At 46.1% G+C, this 23,771-nt stretch overlaps 1 protein-coding gene across 1 annotated transcript; it reads left to right on the forward strand.

Moving 5' to 3' along the window:
- Positions 1 to 4,131: 4,131 nt before the first annotated feature.
- Positions 4,132 to 16,998, forward strand: LOC144602674 (V-set and transmembrane domain-containing protein 2A-like). Its single transcript, XM_078415808.1, has 5 exons — positions 4,132 to 4,679; positions 5,696 to 5,865; positions 10,162 to 10,212; positions 11,604 to 11,967; positions 15,343 to 16,998. The coding sequence occupies exons 1-5, from the start codon at positions 4,598 to 4,600 to the stop codon at positions 15,420 to 15,422; spliced, it is 747 nt and encodes a 248-aa protein (XP_078271934.1). The 5' UTR covers positions 4,132 to 4,597; the 3' UTR covers positions 15,423 to 16,998.
- Positions 16,999 to 23,771: the final 6,773 nt, after the last annotated feature.

A 23,771-nucleotide genomic window follows, 5' to 3' on the forward strand; every position in this document is an offset into this window, starting at 1 on the left:
ATTCTTTGCACCTGGTTTTCGTGCCAGTGGATAAATACAAAAGACATCCACAACAAATATAATGGAGGGAAAGGTAATGTGCAGCATTGCTTTATTGGGATGCTCGAGATGCAGCAAAGTGCAACTTCAGGTTTCAGAATATAATTGAAGAAGACAGGACTGTGAGGGGCAATGTTCTGATTTTCACTGCTATGGCCAAGCACCAAAGGCACAGAAAAGGCAGCTGTACCCTTGGAGATTTTTTGTTTAAATTCCAAATGCAAAGGGAGACAATGCAAGCTGGTGAGTCAAAAATGGTAATGATTCAAAAGCAGCATGTTGGAAATGTCAAAAAAGAAGGAGTGTTAAACTGTTTTTTTTTCATTGTGGCATTGTCAGTGGAGATGTTATTGAAGTCATATTAATAGGAAACCTAGTTAACAAGGCTGATCTATATTAAAAAAACATGCATTTCCATGTTACACGGTAGGTCCTAATCTTAATCTCGGCAATGCTTACTGACAAATAATCACGATGAACATTGAGAGTGCTGTTATGCCATACCCACAACACACTCTCAGTTAATTAGGTAGGAATATCAGTGGGGGGAAATATTGTATAGACCTAAAAGTAAGTGGGCATTCTTTAATCAGCATACATTAACATCGATTGGGATATGAGGTCAAAAATGAGGAATGGAAGCTGAAAAAGAGGTAAAATAAGAAATTGAATGGACAATGATGAGGAGTGAAGGTATTATAAATGTTCCAGGGGCAGAGAAACTAGGTGGCAGAAGAGAAAGGGAGATATGTTGAGACAGAGCCCTGACAGTGAGGAGAAATAAGCCCTGGGAAACCTCACAGTTCCAAAGAAGAAGATACAAAGGAAAGAGAATTGAGTGGAATTGAAAAGAGGCATCAGTGGAGGCAATATTAGTGGAAGAGATGGGTGGCAACGAGAGAAGGAAACTGAAAGACAATGAGGGAGGGATGCCTTTAGTGTATCGCGTATATGATGGGCAAGGGGATCTCCAGATCTATCAATTGCTCTGTTGCAGGGTGATGAGGAATTGTGTTGCACTTGCCAATTTTTTTTTCCCAGAGGGAAATATCACAACATGAAATACTTCATTGCTGATTATCTTATTTGGAATTTATTGAGGGTGGAGGGAGGATGGGGGGGAGGGGGGATCCATTACAACTGATGAAAATGTGACTAATATCAGACTATAGCCGAACAAAATCAATCAAAACCTTGAACTCTTTAAAAGCATTAATTAACCTGTTATGGGCATCGTAGAGAATGGTGACTTTTCACCAAAGGGGATGGTGATAAATTGAATAGAGGGTCTCGACCCGAAACGTCACCCATTCCTTCTCTCCTGAGATGCTGCCTGACCTGCTGAGTTACTCCAGCATTTTGTGAATAAACACCTTCGATTTGTACCAGCATCTGCAGTTATTTTCTTATACTAATTGAATGTTCCTAGTGTGTTAGTTGCGATTTTGATGAAAGTGTTAAAATCAAGATTCTTCTCTTCTTGGGCAGTCCCTCGGGATCGAGCAAGATTGGGTTACTTTTTGGTTTTGCCAATTCGGGGCTACCTTTTCAAGTCAATGAGATCTTTGTGAAGAATTCCACAGATATATAGCAATTTCTTAAAACACAGCCTGTACTTTGCGAAGAATTCCACAGATATATAGCAATTTCTTAAAACACAGCCTGTAACAGGTGGTGCTGTAAAACGTACACCGTTTGTGCAAAATGGTACTTAATGAAAGGCACAGGGAAAAAACACATAAAAGTGCTGGAGTAACTCAGCGGGTCAGGCAGCATCTGTGGAGCGAATGAATAGGCAATGCTTTGGCCTGGGAAACTTCAACAGGTGACCATCAGGATAAATGTCAGACTAGATTGTATATGCTAATCTGTTGATAACGGGAATGATATGGGCAGGTCAAGAAACTTCATTTGATGTAAAGTAACCTGACTAAACCCAGGTCTGGAGACCATGAGTCTACCAAATTCATATCCACCAAAGGATGTGTAGGAAGGAACAGCGGATGCTGGTTTATAACGAAGATAGACACAAAGTTAGACTGCCCTGACCGTGGGAGAATAAAGAGTGAAGAAGTTTAGACTTTATTGCCTTCCATCACAGTGAGGAATGTGGGGAATCCTCTGTGGTGGATGTTTATGTTAACTTTTATGTAGTTGTGTGTCATGTTGCTTTTTCTATTATGACTGTTTGGTAGAGCTGCTACCTTACACCGAATGCAGCGCCGGAGACCCGGGTTCGATCCTGACTACGGGTGCTGTCTGTTCGGGTACGGGTTTGTACGTTCTCCCCTTGACCGCGTGGGTTTTCTCCGAGATCATCGGTTTTCTCCCACACTCCAAAGATGTATAAGTTTGTAGGTGAATTGGCTTGGTAAATGTAAAAATTGTCCCCAGTGGGTGTAGGATAGTGTTAATATGCGGAGATCGCTGGTCTGCACGGACCCGGTGGGCCGAAGGGCCTGTTTCTACGCTGTATCTCAAAAACTAAATCGAGTTTCACTGTACATGTGACAAAATACCTTTGAAGTTCTGGAGCAACTCAGCGGGTTTGGCAACATCTCTGTGGAATTCTCTGCCACAGAAGGCAGAAGGCCGATTCACTGGATGCATTCAAAAGAGAGTTAGATAGAACTCTTAAGGCTAGCGGAATCAAGGGGTATGGGGATAAGGCAGGAACGGGGTACTGATTGTGGATGATCAGCCATGATCATATCATATCATATATCATATATCATATATATACAGCCGGAAACAGGCCTTTTCGGCCCTCCAAGTCCGTGCCGCCCAGTGATCCCCGTACATTAACTCTATCCTACACCCACTAGGGACAATTTTTTTACATTTACCCAGCCAATTAACCTACATACCTGTACGTCTTTGGAGTGTGGGAGGAAACCGAAGATCTCGGAGAAAACCCACGCAGGTCACGGGGAGAACGTACAAACTCCTTACAGTGCAGCACCCGTAGTCAGGATCGAACCTGTGTCTCCGGCGCTGCATTCGCTGTAAAGCAGCAACTCTACCGCTGCGCTACCGGTGCTGGCTAGAAGGGCCGAATGGCCTACTCCTGCACCTATTGTCTATGTATCTATGTACATCTCTGGGTAAAAAGGATGGGTGACGTTTTGGGTCAGAGCCCTTCTTCAGACCATTCTATCGATCAAAGGATGGTTCTGGTTACATAATTTACAAAAGCAATGTTGCTCCTGGTTCTCAATACTCCAAAACAGTGACTTTCTGGAATATGCCTAGATGTTGCTTCCTGGCGACAAATTATAACATTAACTTTTTAAAAAAACATATTACTGTGAAAATACTCTCTCCCTTTTTTAAACCATGTTTAATGCATGCGATTGTATTATTAGATGAACAGAGGTCGGTCTGGCACAAGAAATGTAGACTATCTCAGAGCAGAAATTGTCAGATTACGTGAGGTTGATCCTATTATTGTTCAAGCTACCGAATCCCTGTTTGAAAATGGAGTTAGGGTGTATTCCACGTTCATATTTGGCTCTCCGTTTCCTTCTGTGATCGTTTTTTTTCAATGTATCTCCGGCCGGACCCAGGCATATATAGTATCCACCTGTTAGATTGTTTCATATTCCAATCAAATTATAGCGACATAATAAACAAGGGCTCGGATGAGTGATAATCGATGGATTAGAAAACCACTTTATTCACCGGTCACTGCCCATTTATTCCGTTCGTTACCCTCTCGCCCACAGCTGGTGTTAATGGAAACCTCAACTTCACAAAATGGAAGTGGGTGAAAAAGGAACTGTTAATCACGAGCCCCCTCGGCGCGGGGGTTGTTTGGGGCAGATGGTTTAGAAGTTGTAGAGCATTCAACCCCCCCGCCCCAGTGCAAAACCATACGCTCTGCGGCGATATCCAGCGGCAAAAGCCGCATTCGTTGGAATGCAGCGAGGGAAAAGTACTTCGAATGCAAAGCTAGTTCGCACTGAATTCAATTTAGTGCAATGCAATTCAGTTGCCTGAATTGCATTGCGACCATTTGTTAATAACACGTGTGTCGTGATGCAAATAATGGCTCCCGTTCAGTCCGCCTTGTGCTCAAAAAGTGGGTGAATGTGTGTTATTGTGCAACCAACGCAGACTGCACGGTTCTAACCATTCGGAGCGGGGTCCGGGAGCGCCTGGAAGTTGCAGCGTGCAAAGCTTGATTGGTCTGATGGGGGCGGATATTTCCTGGGGCTGATTACAGAATGTGATCAGGGTGAAGACGCAGTGGGGAAGAAGTGACTGACGCATTGGGACACAGGTACCCGAGAACAAGCGGCAGCTCTTGCGTTATCCTCCACCAGCGTCTCTCACTCTGGAGCTGGGCTTTGGGTTAACCAGCCGCAATATCGCTCGCCTCCTGAAACACTGATTGCTCATAAACGCACGCACACACACACACACGCACACGCACACACACACACACAGTCAGCCAGACCAAAAGAGGAATGCAGCAACTATCGCAGTGGCTGCCCAGAAGAAATACTGGTTCGCCCGTATAAATTACCAGGACTGCAAGATCCTTCGCTGCTGATGTATGTTCGGGATGATGGCGACCTATCCTCTTTCTCTGGGTTGCCTTTTTGTCATCTGCGCTCAATTGGGGACTTCTTCCCAAGGTAAGTCTGCGACTGGCGAAATAAGATTTCAGCCTTCCAGCGATTGCAGTTAAAATATGAGAGGCGCGAACGGAAAGTAGCACGGAAAGGACCATTTGAAATATACTCGGTTAAAGTGTGGAATTCGGATAGACCAGAAAATGTCTTGAGGGGGTTCGGGGCGGGAGGGTACTGGGAGGTAAAGGATGGAGTCGCCTGGGTAGTTATTGAGATAGAGCGAAGAGATTAGTGTGTTTGGTAACAGTCTGGCAGCAGATACGTGGTCCATCATTAAGCTCCTGTCTATCTCGCTCCAGCAGCTTGAGGTTAAACGACAATTAGCGCTTTTGCATAAATATAATATTGGTGCACAATAAATAAGGCGATGTTTTGGGTGCGTCTCGTTTTACTCCTGTGTGGAGTGTTCAAAGGGACGGCGGGCTACGGGGGAAACAGGGAAGGATCGGAGGCAGGGCGGGAGAGGGGTTAAATGTGAAACTGGCGAAGGGAGAAGTAGATCGAGAGGAGAAGGGAGAGTTTGGATGTCGGAGTGGAGAGGAAAGACGGAAACAGCAGAGTTACGGGGACAGTGAACGAAGGTTAAATAGAAAGTTTAAAAAAAAGATCGAGGGGATTAAATAACGAGCCACTCGAGAAACGATGGAGAGGGTGAATAAATAATTTCCCGTCGGTTACCATTATTTTAGATTCCCCAGTAAGAAGGATGCATCATATTAAGGTGCCGAAACGCATTGATATGCACAGAGAATCGTACATTTTTAATGCAATCTTATGAATCTTTATTATTGATAATGCATGCATCGTGGAATTGGATGGAGAATGCGGACTGGTTTAATAACTGGATCAACACAGGGTCTTAAAAATAAAACCCAACCGCGAGTCCAGCTGTTGCGCGCCAGAGCGCTGCGTGTGGAGAGAATGGAATCAGGGAGCTTTCTATGTTGATAAGTGTTTCCAGTGAATGTTTGGACTCGGCCCCCGATTCGGGTGAACATCTGAACGCTTGTTGATTGCAGCGCAATTCACTGAATTCCCCGGGAGTGTAAACGCCAGAGAAGGAGACAACGTGGAAATGGCCTGTGCTTTCAGAGGCAGCGGCTCGCCGTCCTACTATCTGGAGATCCAGTGGTGGTTCATTCGAACCCCTTTGCAGGAGGAATACAGCCCAGAGGATAGCAAAATCCAGGTACCGACCAGGGTTCTCAAAGGATTCACAGTGCTATCGATTCCACCAGCCATCCGTCGCCCTAATCCCTGCTTCGCACGCACGCACACCCATACACACAAACAAACTCTAACCCGCATCTTCGCCCACATCCATACGTTCACGTAAATGCTCCTTTACACACACAACTAGTGCACGGCCACTTTATTTACTTATTCTCCCAAACTAGTGCGCATCCTCACACACGCAATCAATAGACAATAGGTGCAGGAGGAGGCCATTCGGCCCTTCGAGCCAGCACCGCCATTCAATGTGATCATGGCTGATCATTCTCAATCAGTACCCCTCTCCTGCCTTCTCCCCATACCCCCTGACTCCGCTTTCCTTAAGAGCTCAATCGTTTCCGTGACACACACACACGTACTTGCTCTTATTCGCAAATACCCTGGTGGTTGTTTTCCCCATATTCACATACAAACCCGCGCACCTCTCTCTCACACACTAACACAAACACACCTGATCACACACACACACTCATTAACTCCCGCTCATCCTTACACCCTAAAACAAAAATCACTCGCTTGTCGTCTCTCACTCGCATATCCTGCCTCGTCCACATTTACATGTCAAACCTTATTCGCAACTGCATATTTTCTTGCAAGGCACCCTGACAATCAGCTCACCCACAAACACACACCATCACTGGTCCTGATACATCTTTATGTGTCATCAAACAATCTCAACTACTCCCAACATCCCCTCAACTCCCTTGAATGTTTTGCAGTATCCCTCCCTCACTCATCCCCTTACATGGTCACATAATCTTCATAACACCCACATACACATTTCCCCACACAGCTTCAGTTATTCTTACACATGTAACACACACTGCAGTACACACCATCACATAAATACCCTCCCACTCCACCATGCCCTTGCGCACATTCACACATCCTCAAAACCTCTTGCTCATTGCATTATAAGCAACTTCACACTTCTTCACACACTTACCTTCCACTCCTCCACACTAGATCTCACACATATTCACAAGATTATGTATATTCACACAGGCTTGCAGATTTCATAATACATTGCTCACTAGCCTTCCCACACTGCTCTAATACAGGCTCATATCTCATCAATTTGTCCTCTCACCCATTCACTCACACAGAGTTACACACACCACACATATATTCACATTCAAATACCACCTCTTTACATTTTCTCATATCCGCACACTCTTACACCATCTGACATTCACACGTTCACTGACACTTCACCATAATCACCGACACATCCCCATATTCAGTCACACTCCCTCGTATACACTCGCGCTCCTCCAGAGTTACTGACACCCCCTCATGTACACACTCCCTTATATTCACTAACACTCCCTCGTTCTCACTAGCACTCCTTTGTGCACTCACACTCCCTCAGTTAATGGCATTCCCTCATACACACCTACACTCCCTTACACTCACCAACACCCCCCTCATACACTCTCGCACGCCTTCATAATCACTCGTTCAAACCCACACTCACTCACAGTCCCTCACACTTACCGCCACTCCCACATACACACTGACACTCCCCCCACGCACAAACGTACATTCCGTCATGCATCATCATTAGCATTTCACATTGCAGCTTCCTTGCAATCTCACACCCACACACCCCTTCACACACCCCTGCATGTATCCTGATTAAACCCTCTCAGACACACCTTATACACTCGTGGTGCTTTTACTCATTCACTCTCGTATATCTGTACACACTCTCACTCAGAATCCTCACCGATTCTCAGTGTTTTTACACATTTCCTGAAACGTGCCCTCACACTCATTCGCACACTCCCAGGAAGCCTCACTCTCTCACCCACCCTCTCACATCATCACATGCCCTCACTCTGCGATCCACACTCGTGCACTCACTCACATATGGCCTTGCACACTTCCACCCTCATCCTCAGTTACCCTTTACCCATCCTCTTTACAAACACTTTCCAACTCTTTGGTAATCATGGAGAGCATCACTCCTCTTGCACACTCTCACATTCTCTTTCACATCCCCTTGCACACTCTTACACCCTGACACAATGTCCCACACACTGTCACACATTGTCATTGTCCCACACGGCCATAAGCATCCTCACAGAACTAGAGTCCCTCACAATAGGAAACTGAAGGGGCAACTTTATCACACAAAGGGTGGTGGGTGTATGGAACAAGCTGCCAGATGAGGTCGTTGAGGCTGGGACAATCCCATCATTTAAGAAACAGACAGCTACATGGATAGCTCAGGTTTGGTGGGATATGGGCCAAGCGCAGGCAAGTGGGACTAATGTTGCTGGGACATTGTTGGCCGGTGCAGGCAAGTTGGGCCGAAGGGCCTGTTTCCGCACTGTATCACTCTATGACTCCATGACATCCTAATGCATCTCCAAACCTTACACTCCCTCCCTCACTCGCACACTTCCTCATACCTCCTCACACTCCCAATCCCTCTCACACACCCACACATCATCACACTCGCTCTCACCCACAAGCTTTTGTACACTCTCACCTACTCCCTCACACTCACTCTCCCTTACACACCCTCACTCGCTCACACTCACTCTCCCTTACACACCCTCACTCGCTCACACTCACTTTCCCTGACACCGCCTCGTGTTCCCACTTACACACTCTCCCTTGCACTCGCTCTCCCTTGCACACTCTCACTCACTCACACTCACTCTCCCTGACACCGCCTCGTGTTCCCACTTACACACACTCCCTCACACTCGCTCTCCCTTGCACACCCCCACATAAATTCTCACCCCCTCTTCCTTACACACTTGCTCATGCGTCCTTACACTCGCACACCTCGCACTCCCTCCTCCTTCCACGCCCGTCGCACTCCTCCTCACCCCCCCCCCACCCACTCCCTTACACACCTTCACACTCTCCCAAGCGCGCCCTTCGCAGAGAATCGTAGAGTGATACAGTGTGGGAACCATGCTCCCTCCTGCGTCCTTTCCACTCGCACGGTACCACACAGACCCCTCATACAACCCCTCCCGCATCCTCACGCACGTCCACATTCGCTCACACCCATTCCAGTGATCCTTACGCACTTTCCTCTTCCTTCCACACTGCTCGTCGGCGCATTTTTTTCCCCTCCAATCTGTACTATTTCAGTGTGTTGCTCGCCCATCGCTTTGCGAAACTGACCTATTTATTTTTTAATCCTACTACGCAATGATTGCGCGGAGTTGGCCGTATTTAGAGCGCATCTATGTACTCTGTGGCGTCTCCGTGCCGCCACCACTCGGTGCAAATCAAACGCTCTGCGGTAACACGGGCTCATCAGGGCAAGGCAAACATAATAATAAAAAACATGGTTGGGTGCAGATCACGACGCAACCAGCAACTCGCTGGATGCTTGATGTTTTTCCATGCGAGTCTTTCAATGATGAATGTGACAAATGAATGTTAGACTAGCCATTTACAGGGTATACGCGCGTTGTCGTGTTTGTTACCAGTACTGTGTTCTATAACCGAATGAATGATACTCTCATTCACTGGGAATAAAGTGGGACCCGTGTTCTGAATTTGGCACTTCTTTCCAAACCGGAATTCTGATCAGATTCGCGAACCTAATCTAGATGGTGCAGACCGGTGCATCTGTCGCTGGGACAAGGGGAAATCTCGGCGGGTTAAATTAAAGGGGCATGCGATCTCACAGGGATGGGAAGCGCGCCAGGGAAACGCGAGCTAAATACGCGAGAGGTGTAAGCAACTGCGGGAAGCTCTGGGCAAGGGCACTTGCTAGTGATCGAGGCTAATCCAGCCGACGATTCGTACGAATTGCAGCCGATTTAAGGGCTCTGGGCACACATTGCAAGTCCAGTGTATCGCACGGACTCTGAACAAAAGGCTGGGGCGACCGCGTACTCCGCTCGCAGCCCGTGAAACAGGCGCAACATTTGCGAAAAGTTGGATGCTCACCGGGAAATGACTCTAAATAATTATACATAGAAACGACCTGTGCATTCCGTCCGAATATGTCAGCCGCCGTATATGGAACTAATTCCACCGTACGGTGTATACTGTCCCCGAGTGCATGTGGGCATTATCATTGCGCTCAGATGAAATTAACTAAGATGTAGAATGAAAACAGAATAGCATTTCATTCAGATGCTGTCGGCCGTATGTGGCGCAGTCCCTCGAGTAAAACAGGTCCAACACAATTCTATCCTCGACAGACATTTGCATCGTGATCTGGGTGATGTCTGTATCTCATGTCGCGTTCGAAACCGTTTTGTCTTTTATGCAGTTGGACAATTTGCCACAAAGTGAAATGATCAACGACGAGACGAAAATAAGTGTGAGTAAAAAAATTCGGGGAAGGGGACCGTGTTTCAGTGAAGTAAGCGTGCAAATCGCGGGGTCCCTGTGCAAGGCGTGACTGAGTACTGGGTGTGATCAGAGTCTTGACACAATCAGTTTCCAAGGGTGCAGTCAGTTCCGTGCGCTATTTGTGGGATGAGACGTGGTCAGTTTCTCGGACGTGTTTGGATCTGGCAGCCAGAATACAAAACGATGCCTTCCAGGGAAAACATGGATCGATACAGGGAAGATTTACTTCCAGTCTGCAAAACTAATTACACCAGTGGCGCAGTCCATTGCTGTTTTGTGAGCGATTCGTTTTCTAGCGGCAAAGTCAAGGAAATCTTCATTTTTTTTAATGAATACGATTACATTTAGTGAGTGACGTTACTTTAAGTTCCATTAATCCCCGAGCAATTAGAACAATTAATACTGTCTTCAGATTACAGTCTCGTTCACAGATGGAAACATTCACTGTCGCATTGTGTAATAAAGCATAAATGGAGAGAGATGTTAAAATCCCATTGAGCCGCATTGTTATGACAAATTTAGCCGGCGGTATAGTGTCCTTGAGCCCTTGCATATGAATCCAAGGATATCCATTTGCAGAAGGAACCCCAAACTCAGATTAAGCAATGGGACATGTTGGTCGTCGTGGGCAAGTTGGGCAGTTTCCACGCTGTATGAGACTCTCTGACTGTTTATTGCTGCTCGGTTGGAGTCCTGACTCCAGCGCTGATCTAAATTACGTCATCCGACATCAAGACTGATGCAAGTAGCTCGCGTCGTTGAACCCGGCACATTGGCCATTAACAAGCTCCAGTGCCAATGATGCCATCTCCCCAATCCCACCCCCAGTACCTCTGGCAGCAGCCTCGTTGCCTCTGCTCCTTCCAACCTATTCACCTGCAACTCTTTCCATCTCTTGGATACTCATCCGCGGATCAACTCCTGCCCTTTACACGTTGGGTCATTGCAGGATGGGCTGATTTGCTCTTCCATTCTGGTGCATTGGCAAAGCCTTGATCATTTGTGACGGGCTTCTCCACAACTCATCTTTCTTTGGAGAGGGAGGGAGGGGGGGGGGGGCTGTGGGGGTATGGAGAGGGTAGCAAGTGCCATTTTCAAGAGAGGCGTGCATTTTGAAGACATCTCGCATCTTCTTGAGGGCCCTTGCTACGGGGGAACTGAAGCGGGATGTGGATGAAAGTTGTGGCCTGGGCGGTGATGGTAATAATTGTCTATTTATCTGGTAGACACACAACGCTGGAGTAATTCAGCGGGACAGGCAGCATCTCTGGAGAGAAGGAATGGGTGACGTTTCAGGTGGAGACCCTTCTACTTATCTGGTGTTCATTTCCTTCCTCCCCCCCTCCCCCGCTTTTGTAGACAGTGAAAGTGATGGGCAGTGACATCTCCCATAAACTGCAGATCTCCAAAGTGCGGAAGGACGACGAAGGGCTGTACGAGTGCCGGGTGACCGACGCCAACAACGGGGAGATACACGAGTACAAGGCCCGGGGGCGTCTCTACGTCAACACCAGTTACGCCCGGGCCTTGCAAGCGCTCGAACCTCCGCCGCTCTCCCTGCACGACGGCAAGGGCTTGAGAAGCCCATCAGCGGCCGCAGGACTTCCCAGCGAGCGCCCGGGCCGCCGCTCCTCGGGCAGCAGAGGGACGGGCGATGGGCAGGCGGAAAACACCTCCAGGCCGGCGGCCACAATCCTCAGGCAGAGCGCCACATCCACATCAGGTAGGCAAGGCAGTAGTGGAGCCATCGGGCAGCGCTCTCTCACTTCGCTGCCGTCTCTCCACGCTTATGTACAGAAAAACCAAATTATATTGCTTGCACTTGAGAGGTTGTCTCTTACCCAGAGTAAGGATTTAATAGGAACCTGCGGGGTAACCTTTTCACACAAAGGGTGGTGGGTGTATGGAGGAGGTAGTTGAGGCAGGTACGATCGCAACGTTTAAGACAATTTTCGACTGATATATGGACAGGACAGTTTTAGAAGGATATGGGCCAAACGCTAGCAGGTGGGACTTGTATAGATGAAACATGTTGGTCGATCTGGACGTTGGGCCGATGGGCTTGTTTCCACGCTGTGTGACTCTATGACTCTGCACACATGTGTATACAACTATATCCAAAAGCTATAGTTGAGTCGTGTATTTATTACAATCTGCAGGAACAAATTGGGGCAGCGGTAGAGTTGTTGCATTACAGCGAATCCCGACTATGGGTGCTGCCTGTACGGAGTTTGTACGTTCTCCCCGTGACCTGCGTGGATTTTTCTCCGAGGTCTTCGGTTTTTCTCCCACACTCCAAAGATGTAGGTTAAATTGACTTGGTACAAATGGAAATTGTTCCGAGGGGATGTAGGATAGTGTTAGAATAGAGGGGGTTTTCAAAACGTGGTCGTGATGTAGGATAGTGTTGATCCACGATAGTGGGGATCGCTGGTCGGCGCGGACCCGGTGGGCCGAAGGGCCTAACTAAACAATCTCAATTCATATGGAGCCCTTTGACGGGGTCACTGCAGGGCTACAAAGCGCAACGGAATCATTCAGCTTTGTACTCTGGTTAGGCCGCATTTGGAGTATTGCCAGCAATATTGGTCACCCCATTACCAGAAGGCTGTGAAGGCTTTGGAGAGGATTACTACAATGCATCCTGGATTAGAGGGTATTAGCTATAAAGAGAGGTTTAACCAGCATGGGTTGTTTTCTTTGGAGTGTCGAGGCTGAGGGGAGACCAGATAGATCAAAATTGTCAGAGGCATGGTTCGGATAGACGGTCAGAATCATTTTCCCCATGGTGGAAATATTACAGGCTTGATGGCACAGCTTTAGGGAGAGAGGGGCGGGGTTAAATGAGATATGCGGGGCATTTATTTTTACACAGAGAATGGTGCATGCATAGAACTTGCTGCCAGATGGTGGCGGTGGCAGATAAGATAGGAACATTTAAGAGACTGTTAGACTGCTGGGATGCAGGGAATAGATTGAGATGCCTCAGGGGAGAATAGTTTACCCTGGCATCGTGTCCAGCACGATCGGTGCCGAAGGGCCTGTTCCTGTACTGTCCTGTGTTCTGTGTTACAATCAAATATTTCTCTAGATGTTAACCATTGTTTGCCAATGCTTCAGTTAAATTTGTGCTCAGCAAATATCATCAGGGAGCCCTTGTTTTGAATGACCCATTAATTAACATGTTTTGTTTATTGTCATTAAAGCAATTGGAGGGAAAGATGATTACCGGCATATCATTATCGATAACTTGGGTTGAGGTGCAGGTTTATCATTGTACCGGGGCACATTGAAAAGCTTTGGTTTGCATGCTGTCCAATGGGGTCAGATAATGTTGTACATAAATGGGATCCATTCCCGGAACATATGATAACAAAGATGGAGTTATGCAATGGTTAACATATGCACACAATGATATTACCGACGTGAAACCCACGTAAGGACACAGAAAATATGTATTGGAACGGCGCGGGGATTCCGGTAGGAAGCGAGGCCGGAGAAGTCGAGATTATGCTCCTGAGAGAAAAGGTTGCGAAGAGATTTAAAAGAGGTTTAGAATATCATAACAGATTTAGACGAAGAGAAGTTTCTTCCATTAATGGATAATTTGAGGAACAGCGGTACAGAGGTTTAAGTTATGGAAGGAAGGGAGGGGGGGGGGGGGGGGGAGTATACCATTGAATTTTGTTTTACCGAGCGAGAATCGTTCTGGTCTGGAATTTACTGGTGTGATGGAAATGGGGCTTTCGTGGGAATGGAGAGAGAGAGAGAGAGAGAGAGAGAGAGAACAAGGCGAATGAGACTGATTGGAATGTTCTTCAAACAGCCCCCGTGGAAATGATGGCCTAAAAGCCCCCCCCCCCCCCCCCCCCTGTGTCATGTTTATCCATAAAGGATATGCAGTATGCATTATAATCCTTTAAATATACTCGCATATAAATAATTCTGCTAACAGTGAACTGCAATGCCATCAGTGGCCACAGGAGTCAAACGTGTACATGGAGAGACCTTCCATGTTTCACTGAGATCCTGAACGTAATGAAATATATTTGTCAGCGGATGCCGTTCTGTTGGGATTATTTCAAGTATATTGTAAACAGAATAGAGAACCATCTGAATAAAGCTGACACTTGGACTGGGTCACGCGTGCTGCAGTCCTGGGGAGTGGGGGTGGGGGGGGAGGAGAAGCTTCTCAACAATGGGTCGCTGCGGAATAAAGTAGGTAAACATTGTGAGAGGGGTATGTAAAACGCTGTTCCTTCCGCGTTTTAACCGTTTTGTGTGTGTTACGACCTCGTATTTCGTACAGGGATGTCCCTTTCCGTCCTACCATCAACATCTTCAGTCTTTGTGTAATATATTAGAGCGACCAGTGTAACAATAATACAGATCAGCCAGAATGTTGATATCCCACTACAGTTATGTGCAATGCCATTAGAATCTGTTGTGTTGGGTTCATGGCTGTGTGCGCTTGGCTAGTGTACAAGCTATATAGGTGGCTTCAATTTAACAAATGAAAACCATGATAAATAGGACGGAGTCGCCCTAAGGCAAGGTATTAGCGCGGGTTGATTTTTTTTTTTAAAGAAAAGGGCACAACATGCTCTGCGGGTTGATCAGCATCTCTGGAGGGCGCGGATAGGTGTCGTTTCGGATGGGGGCCCTTAAGATTGATTGTGGGACGGGAGGAGGGGGGGGGGGGGGGGGGGGGGGAGAGAGAAAGCTGGGATAGAAAGGCAGGACAAAACGTGGTCGGTGATGAGGGGGGTTGATAAGGCAGGTGGTTGGGGTTTTTTTAATTACAAAGAATCCGGCTATTGATACAACGTGCACAGTTCATTTTATTCTCTTATTTCACCAACTTGAAGTTGCCTCCGAGAATCCTGGTCCATATGATATTTTGCTGAGTTCTCGCTTTGATCGGTGTTGGGACTGCGTGATGTGTGTTATTATTTGGAAACGCATGGCGAGGCAAGCGATGGGCTTTTTCCAGAAAATGTCAACGTTAATTTGAAATGCATGTCACGATTTTAAAAAAAAACCAATATCGGGAAACGCAATCTTCCACGATGAGCGAATATTTGAACTTCTTCCACAGGGACGACGATCGTAGCGGCAAGCGATGGACTGGGCGTCCTGCTTCTATTTTGTGGCTTTGTGAAGGACGCTTTGCTATAGTCTTGGCGATGATGACTTTTCCACGATCACTTTCTCCTAAAGCGAAGAGCGACTTGGATGGTAAAATCCAAGGATTGGACTGCACAATCGACTTTAAAACCTTCTGCACCCAAATGCACTGTCATTCTCCAGAAACGAGAGTCATTCCCCTTCCCCCTCCCCCTCCCCCCTCCCCCCTCCCCCTAGAGAGGAGCAAAGCAGAGAGAAGAAGCAAAAAAAAGCACCATTTGGCGGCATCGCTCAGGAGATTTACTGCAAGTGGATTTGATAAACGGTCACGGACAAACACTTGGGGCAATCCGTGGGGCAAAATTCCAAGTGCATGGGGAGCGTCCTCCGACGCAATTGTGCGCACCAGCAAATCACCGGTGCGACTAAATCTGCCGACTAACGAAGCTGATTCGTGCGGCATCACTCGACGTGCGTGCAAGAAGAGTTCAACTGCACCATCTCCACCCCAATGGTATCCCATTCGACTTTTGAAGGTTTTAAGGAGTCTTAAATCCATCCGAAGTTTCTCTGTAAATTTTGTGCAGGATTCCCATTGCAATGGGGACATCTTCTGGACACATGCGACACGTGCGCCCAACCATCTGGATGTTTCATTGTTCCCCCCCCCCCCCCCCCCCTTGTACTAGTTTGACGATAACAATCCGCCGGAATCTCCTGTATATGCAGAAGCGACCTTAACACAGATAATTTGCTGCTTCTCAGTGTGCTGTCGTTGTCACCCTTTCCCACAGAGGGTTCAACGCTCTCCTTTGCCACTTCGATGCAGTTGTAACACCAGTACTACTTTATTTTTACAACTACTTAAATCTAATTTTAATAATGCCACACTGTGCGATCCGTTACTTTTTCCACTTCTGTTAAGGTGAATTAGTCAAGGCTCCGCACAATCCTCCTTTACCGAAATGCAAGTTGTGTATCTAAAACAATTTTCGTACAATCTGTGAGTGAACGACACAAGCAGCAGCTTATGGTATATTGTGATGTTTTATTTTTTAAGAAAGAGAATAATTAAGAATTATCGTACGAATCGCGTTGACGTTGACTGGGTTGTGTTTAATTTCTCTGTAATGAAATGTCATCTTCGTGTAACCCGCCCTCGCCTAATCCCAACACGGTGAAAATTAGTCTGCAGAGATGCCAACTGGATATATTATTATGTAGAGACTAAATCACTTGGAATTAAAAAAAATCAAGGACAATGTTCTATTTTTTTTCATTTCATTCGTCATTGTTTCCATTGGCAGTTTAAAGAGAAACCTGGTGGGTTTAAACATTAAAATTAAATGTGCAAATTGTATGGCCCCCAAATCGCCAATGTTAATTTAATCATCTCATCATCTTTTGCAATGTGGAATAGGTGGCAATGAAGTTATAAAATTGACGTCAGTTTCTATAAGTAATGTCTTTGTTTGTCAACCATGAAGAATGTGGGGAACATTGCCAATGCATCTCGCCATCCTCTCAGCGAGAGCCGAGACTGCATACTAAAGGTGAGGGTTGCCTTTTTTTATTATTGGAGTGCATGTCAGTTGATACCATTTCAAATAAAGGTATTCTTCGAATCGAAGCATCGGCTTGTCTTCTGCCTTGCATGGCACTGAACATCCGGCTAGACACTGGACCGGGTGCTGAGGGAGTGCCCCACTGCCAGGAGCGTCGCCCTGCGGATGATGCCCATGAACATTTGTTTGCACAGATCACACATGCAAAAGTCGTTGTGTATTGGTGCCATTTACAAAACGTCCAAAGTCTGCACCACACGCTTGTAGTACTGGAGTGGCTCCTGATCCAGGTAAGGCACAGGCTGCTGCACGGCCTCCTCTGTCGCCCTCGACTGGCTCAGCCAGCTAATCAACATCCCTCTCCTTGCCTGACCACTTTGGTGTCCCAGGCGTGCCTCCTGCAGCCTCAAAAGAATAGCATGGTGGTTAAGCCAATGCTCCTAAATCAACATAACGAAAAACAAATGGCTTTATTATTGCATAACGTTTGTTTGATGGCTCGTACCGTGCACAAGTTGGATGCAATCTCCCCAATATAACAACCACTCGCATCCATCAAAATGACTCTCTGCCTACAAAACTGGTTAGGACTGAAAGGCCATGCAAGTTTACTTTAGTTTAGAGATACAGCATGGAAATAAACCCTTCGGCCCACCGAGTCTGCTATCCTCACACACCAACACTATCCAACACACACTAGGGACAATTTACAATGTCACCAAACCAATGAAAGAATGGGTTAACTGGGTTTGCATTTGCTGGAATTTAGAAGGATGAGAATTGGACAGGGTAGATGCAGGAAAAATGTTCCCAATGTTGGGGGAGTCCAGAACCAGGGGTCACAGTTTAAGAATAAGGGGTAGGTCATTTAGGACTGAGATGAGGGAAAAACTTTTTCAGCCAGAGAGTTGTGAATCTGTGGAATTCTCTGCCACAGAAGGCAGTGGAGGCCAATTCACTGAATGTATTCAAGAGAGTGTTAGATATAGCTCTTAGGGCTAACGGAATCAAGGGATATGGGGAGAGAGCACGAACATGGTACTGATTCTGGATGATCAGCCATGATCATATTGAATGGCGGTGCTGGTCTGAAAGGCCGTATGGCCTACTCATGCACTTATTTTCTATGTCTCTATGTAATTAGCCTACAAATCTGTACATCTTTGGAGTGTGGGAGGAAAATGGAGCTCCCGGAGAAAACCCATGCAGATCAAGGGACAACATACAAACTCCATACACACAGCACCCATAGTCAGGATCGAACCTGGATCTCTGGCACTATAAGGCAGCAACTCTACCGCTGTACTGCCCCAAAGGATTAATCCCAGTCTCGCAGCCCGATAGAACACAGAAGGATGTTATTCACCCCAACATGACTCTGCTGGTTCTTTCATAAATCAAACATCTATCCCTTTAATCTTTGCCATTCAATTGTAACTATGATTAAAGATATGCTTGCCCAATGAGGAAATCAAATTAGCACTATCGTTACATAAAGGGAAATGGCAGATTGCCTTTCATCATTTGTTAATTGACCTGATGCTGCGATACAAATTGCATAGATTTAATCCATTGCCTGGATCCACCGTGCCTCATAATGGTACGGTTATCAGATGTTCTCAGAAAGCTTCATGAAACAGTACACCATTAATTAGTTTGATCTATGACTCTTGGCCTTGACTGATCAATTTAAGCAGATGAGTGAGTTTTCAGAAGTGCTGAGAAGTCAAGATAACCGGCAGTCAGCTGTTTTTCTAGAGGTTTTGAATAACGTCTACAGCTGGAATTGGTTCAGTCTTCCAAAACATCGTGGGATAACGCACCAGGGTGACACAGGTTAACACACCGAATGAGAGACCAGCAACTTGACAATATACACGTTCTGAATGCAACCCTAGCAGCAGAATTGACATTTCCAATCATCCAATTCACTGCAGAAATAAAGTGGATTACTGTACTCATATTTTCTGTCTTCCTCTAATGCTGACGATAAGGAGTTAGATTTAAAAGTGAATGACTTTCCCACCCATCAAATGAGACCCCCCCCCCCCCCCCACCCCTTGACCTATTATCTCCCTATCCAGTAGAAGGTCTTGAGTTTTGTTCAACACATTTTCAGTCAGTTGCAGGTAGCATGGTTTCAGAAAACAATTGAGGCTCTTAATGTTAATATTTTAAACATAAATCATGCACGCTGATTAAACAAGTTCTCAGTCAACATCACTGATTATGAAGAATCATCTGTGGCTCAGCTGATAGCAGTCAGCCTCCAATTCACGGAGCTCTGTCCTTAACTTCCACTTCAGAAACTTCAGGACAAAACTTCAGGCTGATACGATGGGGGACTGTTTGAGGTTGCTGCATTCAATATTTAGCTCTCACTAAAAATGATTAAAAGTTCAGATGTAACTATTATTACATTAAAGTTTATGGGAGCATCCTGAACAGAAACGGACACTTGTGTTTCTTATAAAGACGACTGCACTTCAAAATTAGGCTGCAGTCACAAGGATGTGCAGATGCTGGTTTATAAAAAATGACTCAAAGTGCTGGAGTAACTCAACAGGTCAGGCAGCATCTCTGGAGAACATGGGTAGGTGACGTTTCAGGTCGGGTCCTTTCTTCAGACTTCTTCAATAACTTGAAAGTTACTTCATTGTTTGGAGTGGATTGCAAATGTGAACTACTAAATATCTCAAATGTAAACAGAAAATGCTGGAAATATTCACAACAGGTAGTGTCTGTGGAAACAGAAACAGAGTCATCATGTGTAGGAAGGAACGAAGAGAGACACAAAGTGCAGGTCAATCAGAGTCAACATGTCAGGTTGATAATCTTCAATCAGAATCATTCTGAAATATTGTTTCCGTTTCTCTTTCCACAGATGCTGCCTGGACTTCTGAGTGTTTCCGACATATTCTGTTTTTATATAATTGATTTGGAAAGTCAATTTGTGGGAGGCACACCATAAAATCAATGATAGACACAAAAAGGTGGAGTAACTCAAGAGGGTCAGACAGCATCTCTGGAGAAAAGGAATATGTGATTTGGGTCCAGATCCTTCTTCAGACTGAGAGTCAGGGGAGAGGGAGTCTAGAGATATGGAAGGGTAAGGTGTGAAAATGACAGATCTAAGCAGACGATGTTAAGGAAATGTAGAATGGCTCATTGTTGGCTGAGTATAAGGTGACATAGAAACATGTGTTTTTCAAGTGTGTAAGGGTGCATTTCCCCACATTCCAACCCAGGTCTAGGGTGGAATGGGGTGAGCCATTTCTGGTGGGAAATGTGTTAAACTTCTTGGATATGTACTATTGTACATATTAAATATAAACCTAGTACACAAATTGTGATGCATTATCTCCAATTAATTCATAAATTCAATCCCATTTTCCCTTATACTGCCACATTCTCATGCTTTTTCTTCCACAATAGTATCCAGTTTTCTTATGAAAGATATTGTTGATAGGAATTTCAACACTTTAATATTGTGGAACAAGAGATTGTTGAAACTGGAATCTATAGTTAAAAAAAAAAGAATAGTTGCTGCAGGATCTCTGCAGATCAGAGAACATTTGGAAAGGTTAGTCAACATTTCAGGTCAACACCCTTCACCTGGACTGAAGGAGTAGAGAGGTAGTATCCAAAATAAAGAGGTCAGAGTGAAGTGGGGTGTGGCAAAAGCAAGCAAGCAACAGATGGACACTGAAGGGGAGATATGAAGGAAAGAACTCCAGATGCTGGTTTACATAGAAGATAGAAACAAAGTGAAAGACACAAAATGCTGTAATAATTCAGCAGGACAGGCAGCATCTCTGGGGAGAAGGAATGGGTGGCGTTTTGGGTTGAGACCTGTCTGAAGAAGGGTCTCGACCTGAAACATCACCCATTCCTTCTATCCAGAGATGCTGCCTGACCCGCTGAGTTACTCCAGCATTTTGTGTCTATCTTTGGGGCAAACCAGCATCTGCAGTTCCATCCTACACATTGACACAAAATGCTGGAGTAACTGTGCAGGTCAGCCAGAATTTCATGGAGAAAAGGAACAGGTGACGTTTCAGGCCGAGACTCTTCTTCAGATTGAAGAAGGGCCCGAAGAAGGGAAAGAAGAGAAACATCACCTAATTCCTGTTCTCCAGAGATGCTGTCTAACCCGTTGAGTTTGTGTCCATCTACAGAAGGGGAGATGTTGATTGGCAAATAACAGTCAGTTGGGAGGGGGAAGAGTGAAAGCAACAGAGGCTGGGAAGTGACAAATGGAGAACGAAAGGCTGCAGATTGTGAAATCTGATGAGAAAGGATGATGAAAGGTGGAACAGGGCAAGGAGAGGTAGTGGCCCACAGAGAGAAGGGAGGCGGTGTGGCGGGGGAGAGTGGCAGTGGCAAGTGGGAGGAGTATCTAACAATAGATGCACAGAGTCTCTTGCCCAGAGTAGGTGAATCAAGGCCCAAAGGACAGAGGTTTAAGGTGAAGGGGAAAATATTTAATAGAAATCTGAGGGTAACCTTTTCACACAAAGGGTGGTGGGTACATGGAACAAGCTGCCACAGCAGGTAGTTGAGGCTGGGACTATCCCAACAGTTAGACAGGTACATGGATAGCGCAGGTTTGGAGGCCTGACCCTTTGAGACCCCAGCAACTCTCTTTTCTTGCTACTTATTGCATATTGTCTGAACATTAACAATTTTCAAATAAAAAGGCAGCCAGGAGTCCAATGAGTATTTAGTAACATATTTGTTTGACAGATACTTTTTGAATATGGTCTTTGAGTAAAAATATTACATACAAAGAAGAAAACATATTCACCACTTTGGTATATTTCAAAGTGTGTATACTACACTGAATTTTTAAAAGTTTGTGATTTAGTCTGCTGTTCCCTTCAGAATATCTTCAGGTTACAATTGAAGGATACACATTCTTACAAATTTCCTATGTGAACATTGCTGACCTGTCAAATCTCCTAAACTATGAAAGAAAACTTTTAATTTTCAGTTCTTACATTTCTGTTGATCACGCATGGCCATTATGGGAGAATGAGTTACAAATCTCATCTACAAGAGTCCTTCCTGATCACCTCTCTGAATGGCTTGGTTCGTGACTTTGGCTTTAAGCAGTATTTAACTAAACTCCACCACTAGAGAAAGTATTTTTTCTATACCTTCCCAATCGAACACTTTAAGCAACAACATTGCAATTGGATCACCTTTTAATCTATATTGAAGAAAGCAAAAAAAAGACATCGATGCAGAAGAATATCAGAAATGGAAGTGAGAATAGACCATTTGGCCTTTGTGTTCACCCTGATGTTAAATAAGACCACTTAGCAGAACTTTTGTACAAATAACACCTTATCTGTCAGTCCCCCTAATATTCCAAAATATTGTGGATCTGAGCAGGCGGACTGAATGGTGTTGTGGTTTTGGGAGGTGTACCACTCAGATATATTAAAGGGAACTGCCCATAATGGGACCCCATCGTTACTGTAATGTGGAACATGTGCACAAACCTAACATGAAGTGTCCACACTCAGTTTACGTGGGTACGCCATGCAGGAGCGGGAGATAGGTGTTTGATTCCATGCAGCAGCCAGCACTGCCAGAAGTATCAGCCCATGCCATCGTCCGGTGTATATGCTGCACCTCGCGGTTGTTCGGTACAGAGAGGGCGGAGCAGACTACGTCAAATGTTGTGTTTGATAAATCACCGGATTCAGACAACAGTTTGCACAGCAAAGGTATTTGATTACACTACCAAACAAGGCACATAGACTCACGTATCCGCGTACACACTCGCAAAGCCCAAGTACAGAGCAAAGCTCACCTTCGACCTGTAAACCCATTGACTCGCACAGCTATCTGGACTACACTTCTTCCCACCTGGCCCCCTGCAAAAAGTCTATCCCCTATTCCCAATTCCTCTGTCTAAGCCGCATCTGCGCCCGGGGTGAGGCGTTTCACACTAGGGCATCAGAGATGTCCTCATTCTACAGGAAACGGGGCTTCCCCTCTTCCTTTATAGATGAGGCTCTCACTTGGGTCTCTTCTACATCCCACAGCTCCGCTCTTGCTCCCCCTCCACCCACTCGCAACAAGGACAGAATCCCACTCATTCTCACCTTCCACCCCACCAGCCAGCGGATCCAACAAATCATCCGTCAACATTTCCGTCACCTACAATGGGACCCCACCACTGGCCATATCTTCCCATCCCCTCCCCTCTCTGCATTCCGCAGAGACTGTTCCCTCTGTAACTCCCTAGTCCACTCGTCCCTTCCTACCCAAACCACCCCATCCCCGGGCACTTTCCCCTGCAACCGCACGAGATGCAACACCTGTCCCTTTACCTCCCCCCTCAACTCCATCCAAGGACCCAAACATTCTTTCCAGGTGAGACAGAGGTTCACCTGCACCTCCTCCAACCTCATCTATTGCATCCGCTGCTCTAGATGTCAACTTATTTACATCGGCGAAACCAAGCGCAGGCTCGGTGATCGGTTCGCTCAACACCTGCGCTCGGTCCGCGTTGGCCAAACTGGTCTCCCGGTGGCCGAGCACTTCAACTCCTCCTCCCATTCCCAGTCTGACCTTTCTGTCATGGGCCTCCTCCAGTGCCATAGTGAGGCCCACCGGAAATTGGAGGAACAGCACCTCATATTTCGCCTGGGCAGCTTGCAGCCCAGCGGTATGAACATCTACTTCTCCAACTTTAGATAGTTCCTCTGTCCCTCTTTTCCCCTCCCCCTTCCCAGATCCCCCTCTATCTTCCTGTCTCCACCTATATCCTTCCTTTGTCCCGCCCCCCTGACATCAGTCTGCAGAAGGGTCTCCACCCGAA

Source organism: Rhinoraja longicauda, chromosome 2 (genome assembly GCF_053455715.1).
Source record: "Rhinoraja longicauda isolate Sanriku21f chromosome 2, sRhiLon1.1, whole genome shotgun sequence".
In the NCBI taxonomy this organism is placed as follows: Eukaryota; Metazoa; Chordata; class Chondrichthyes; order Rajiformes; family Arhynchobatidae; genus Rhinoraja; species Rhinoraja longicauda.

Coding starts and splice junctions, on each gene's coding strand:
- LOC144602674 (XM_078415808.1), top strand. CDS start 4,598: ATGTTCGGGATGATGGCGACCTATCCTCTTTCTCTGGGTTGCCTTTTT. Junction 4,680..5,695: donor ATTGGGGACTTCTTCCCAAG/GTAAGTCTGCGA, acceptor TGTTGATTGCAG/CGCAATTCACTGAATTCCCC. Junction 5,866..10,161: donor CAGAGGATAGCAAAATCCAG/GTACCGACCAGG, acceptor TCTTTTATGCAG/TTGGACAATTTGCCACAAAG.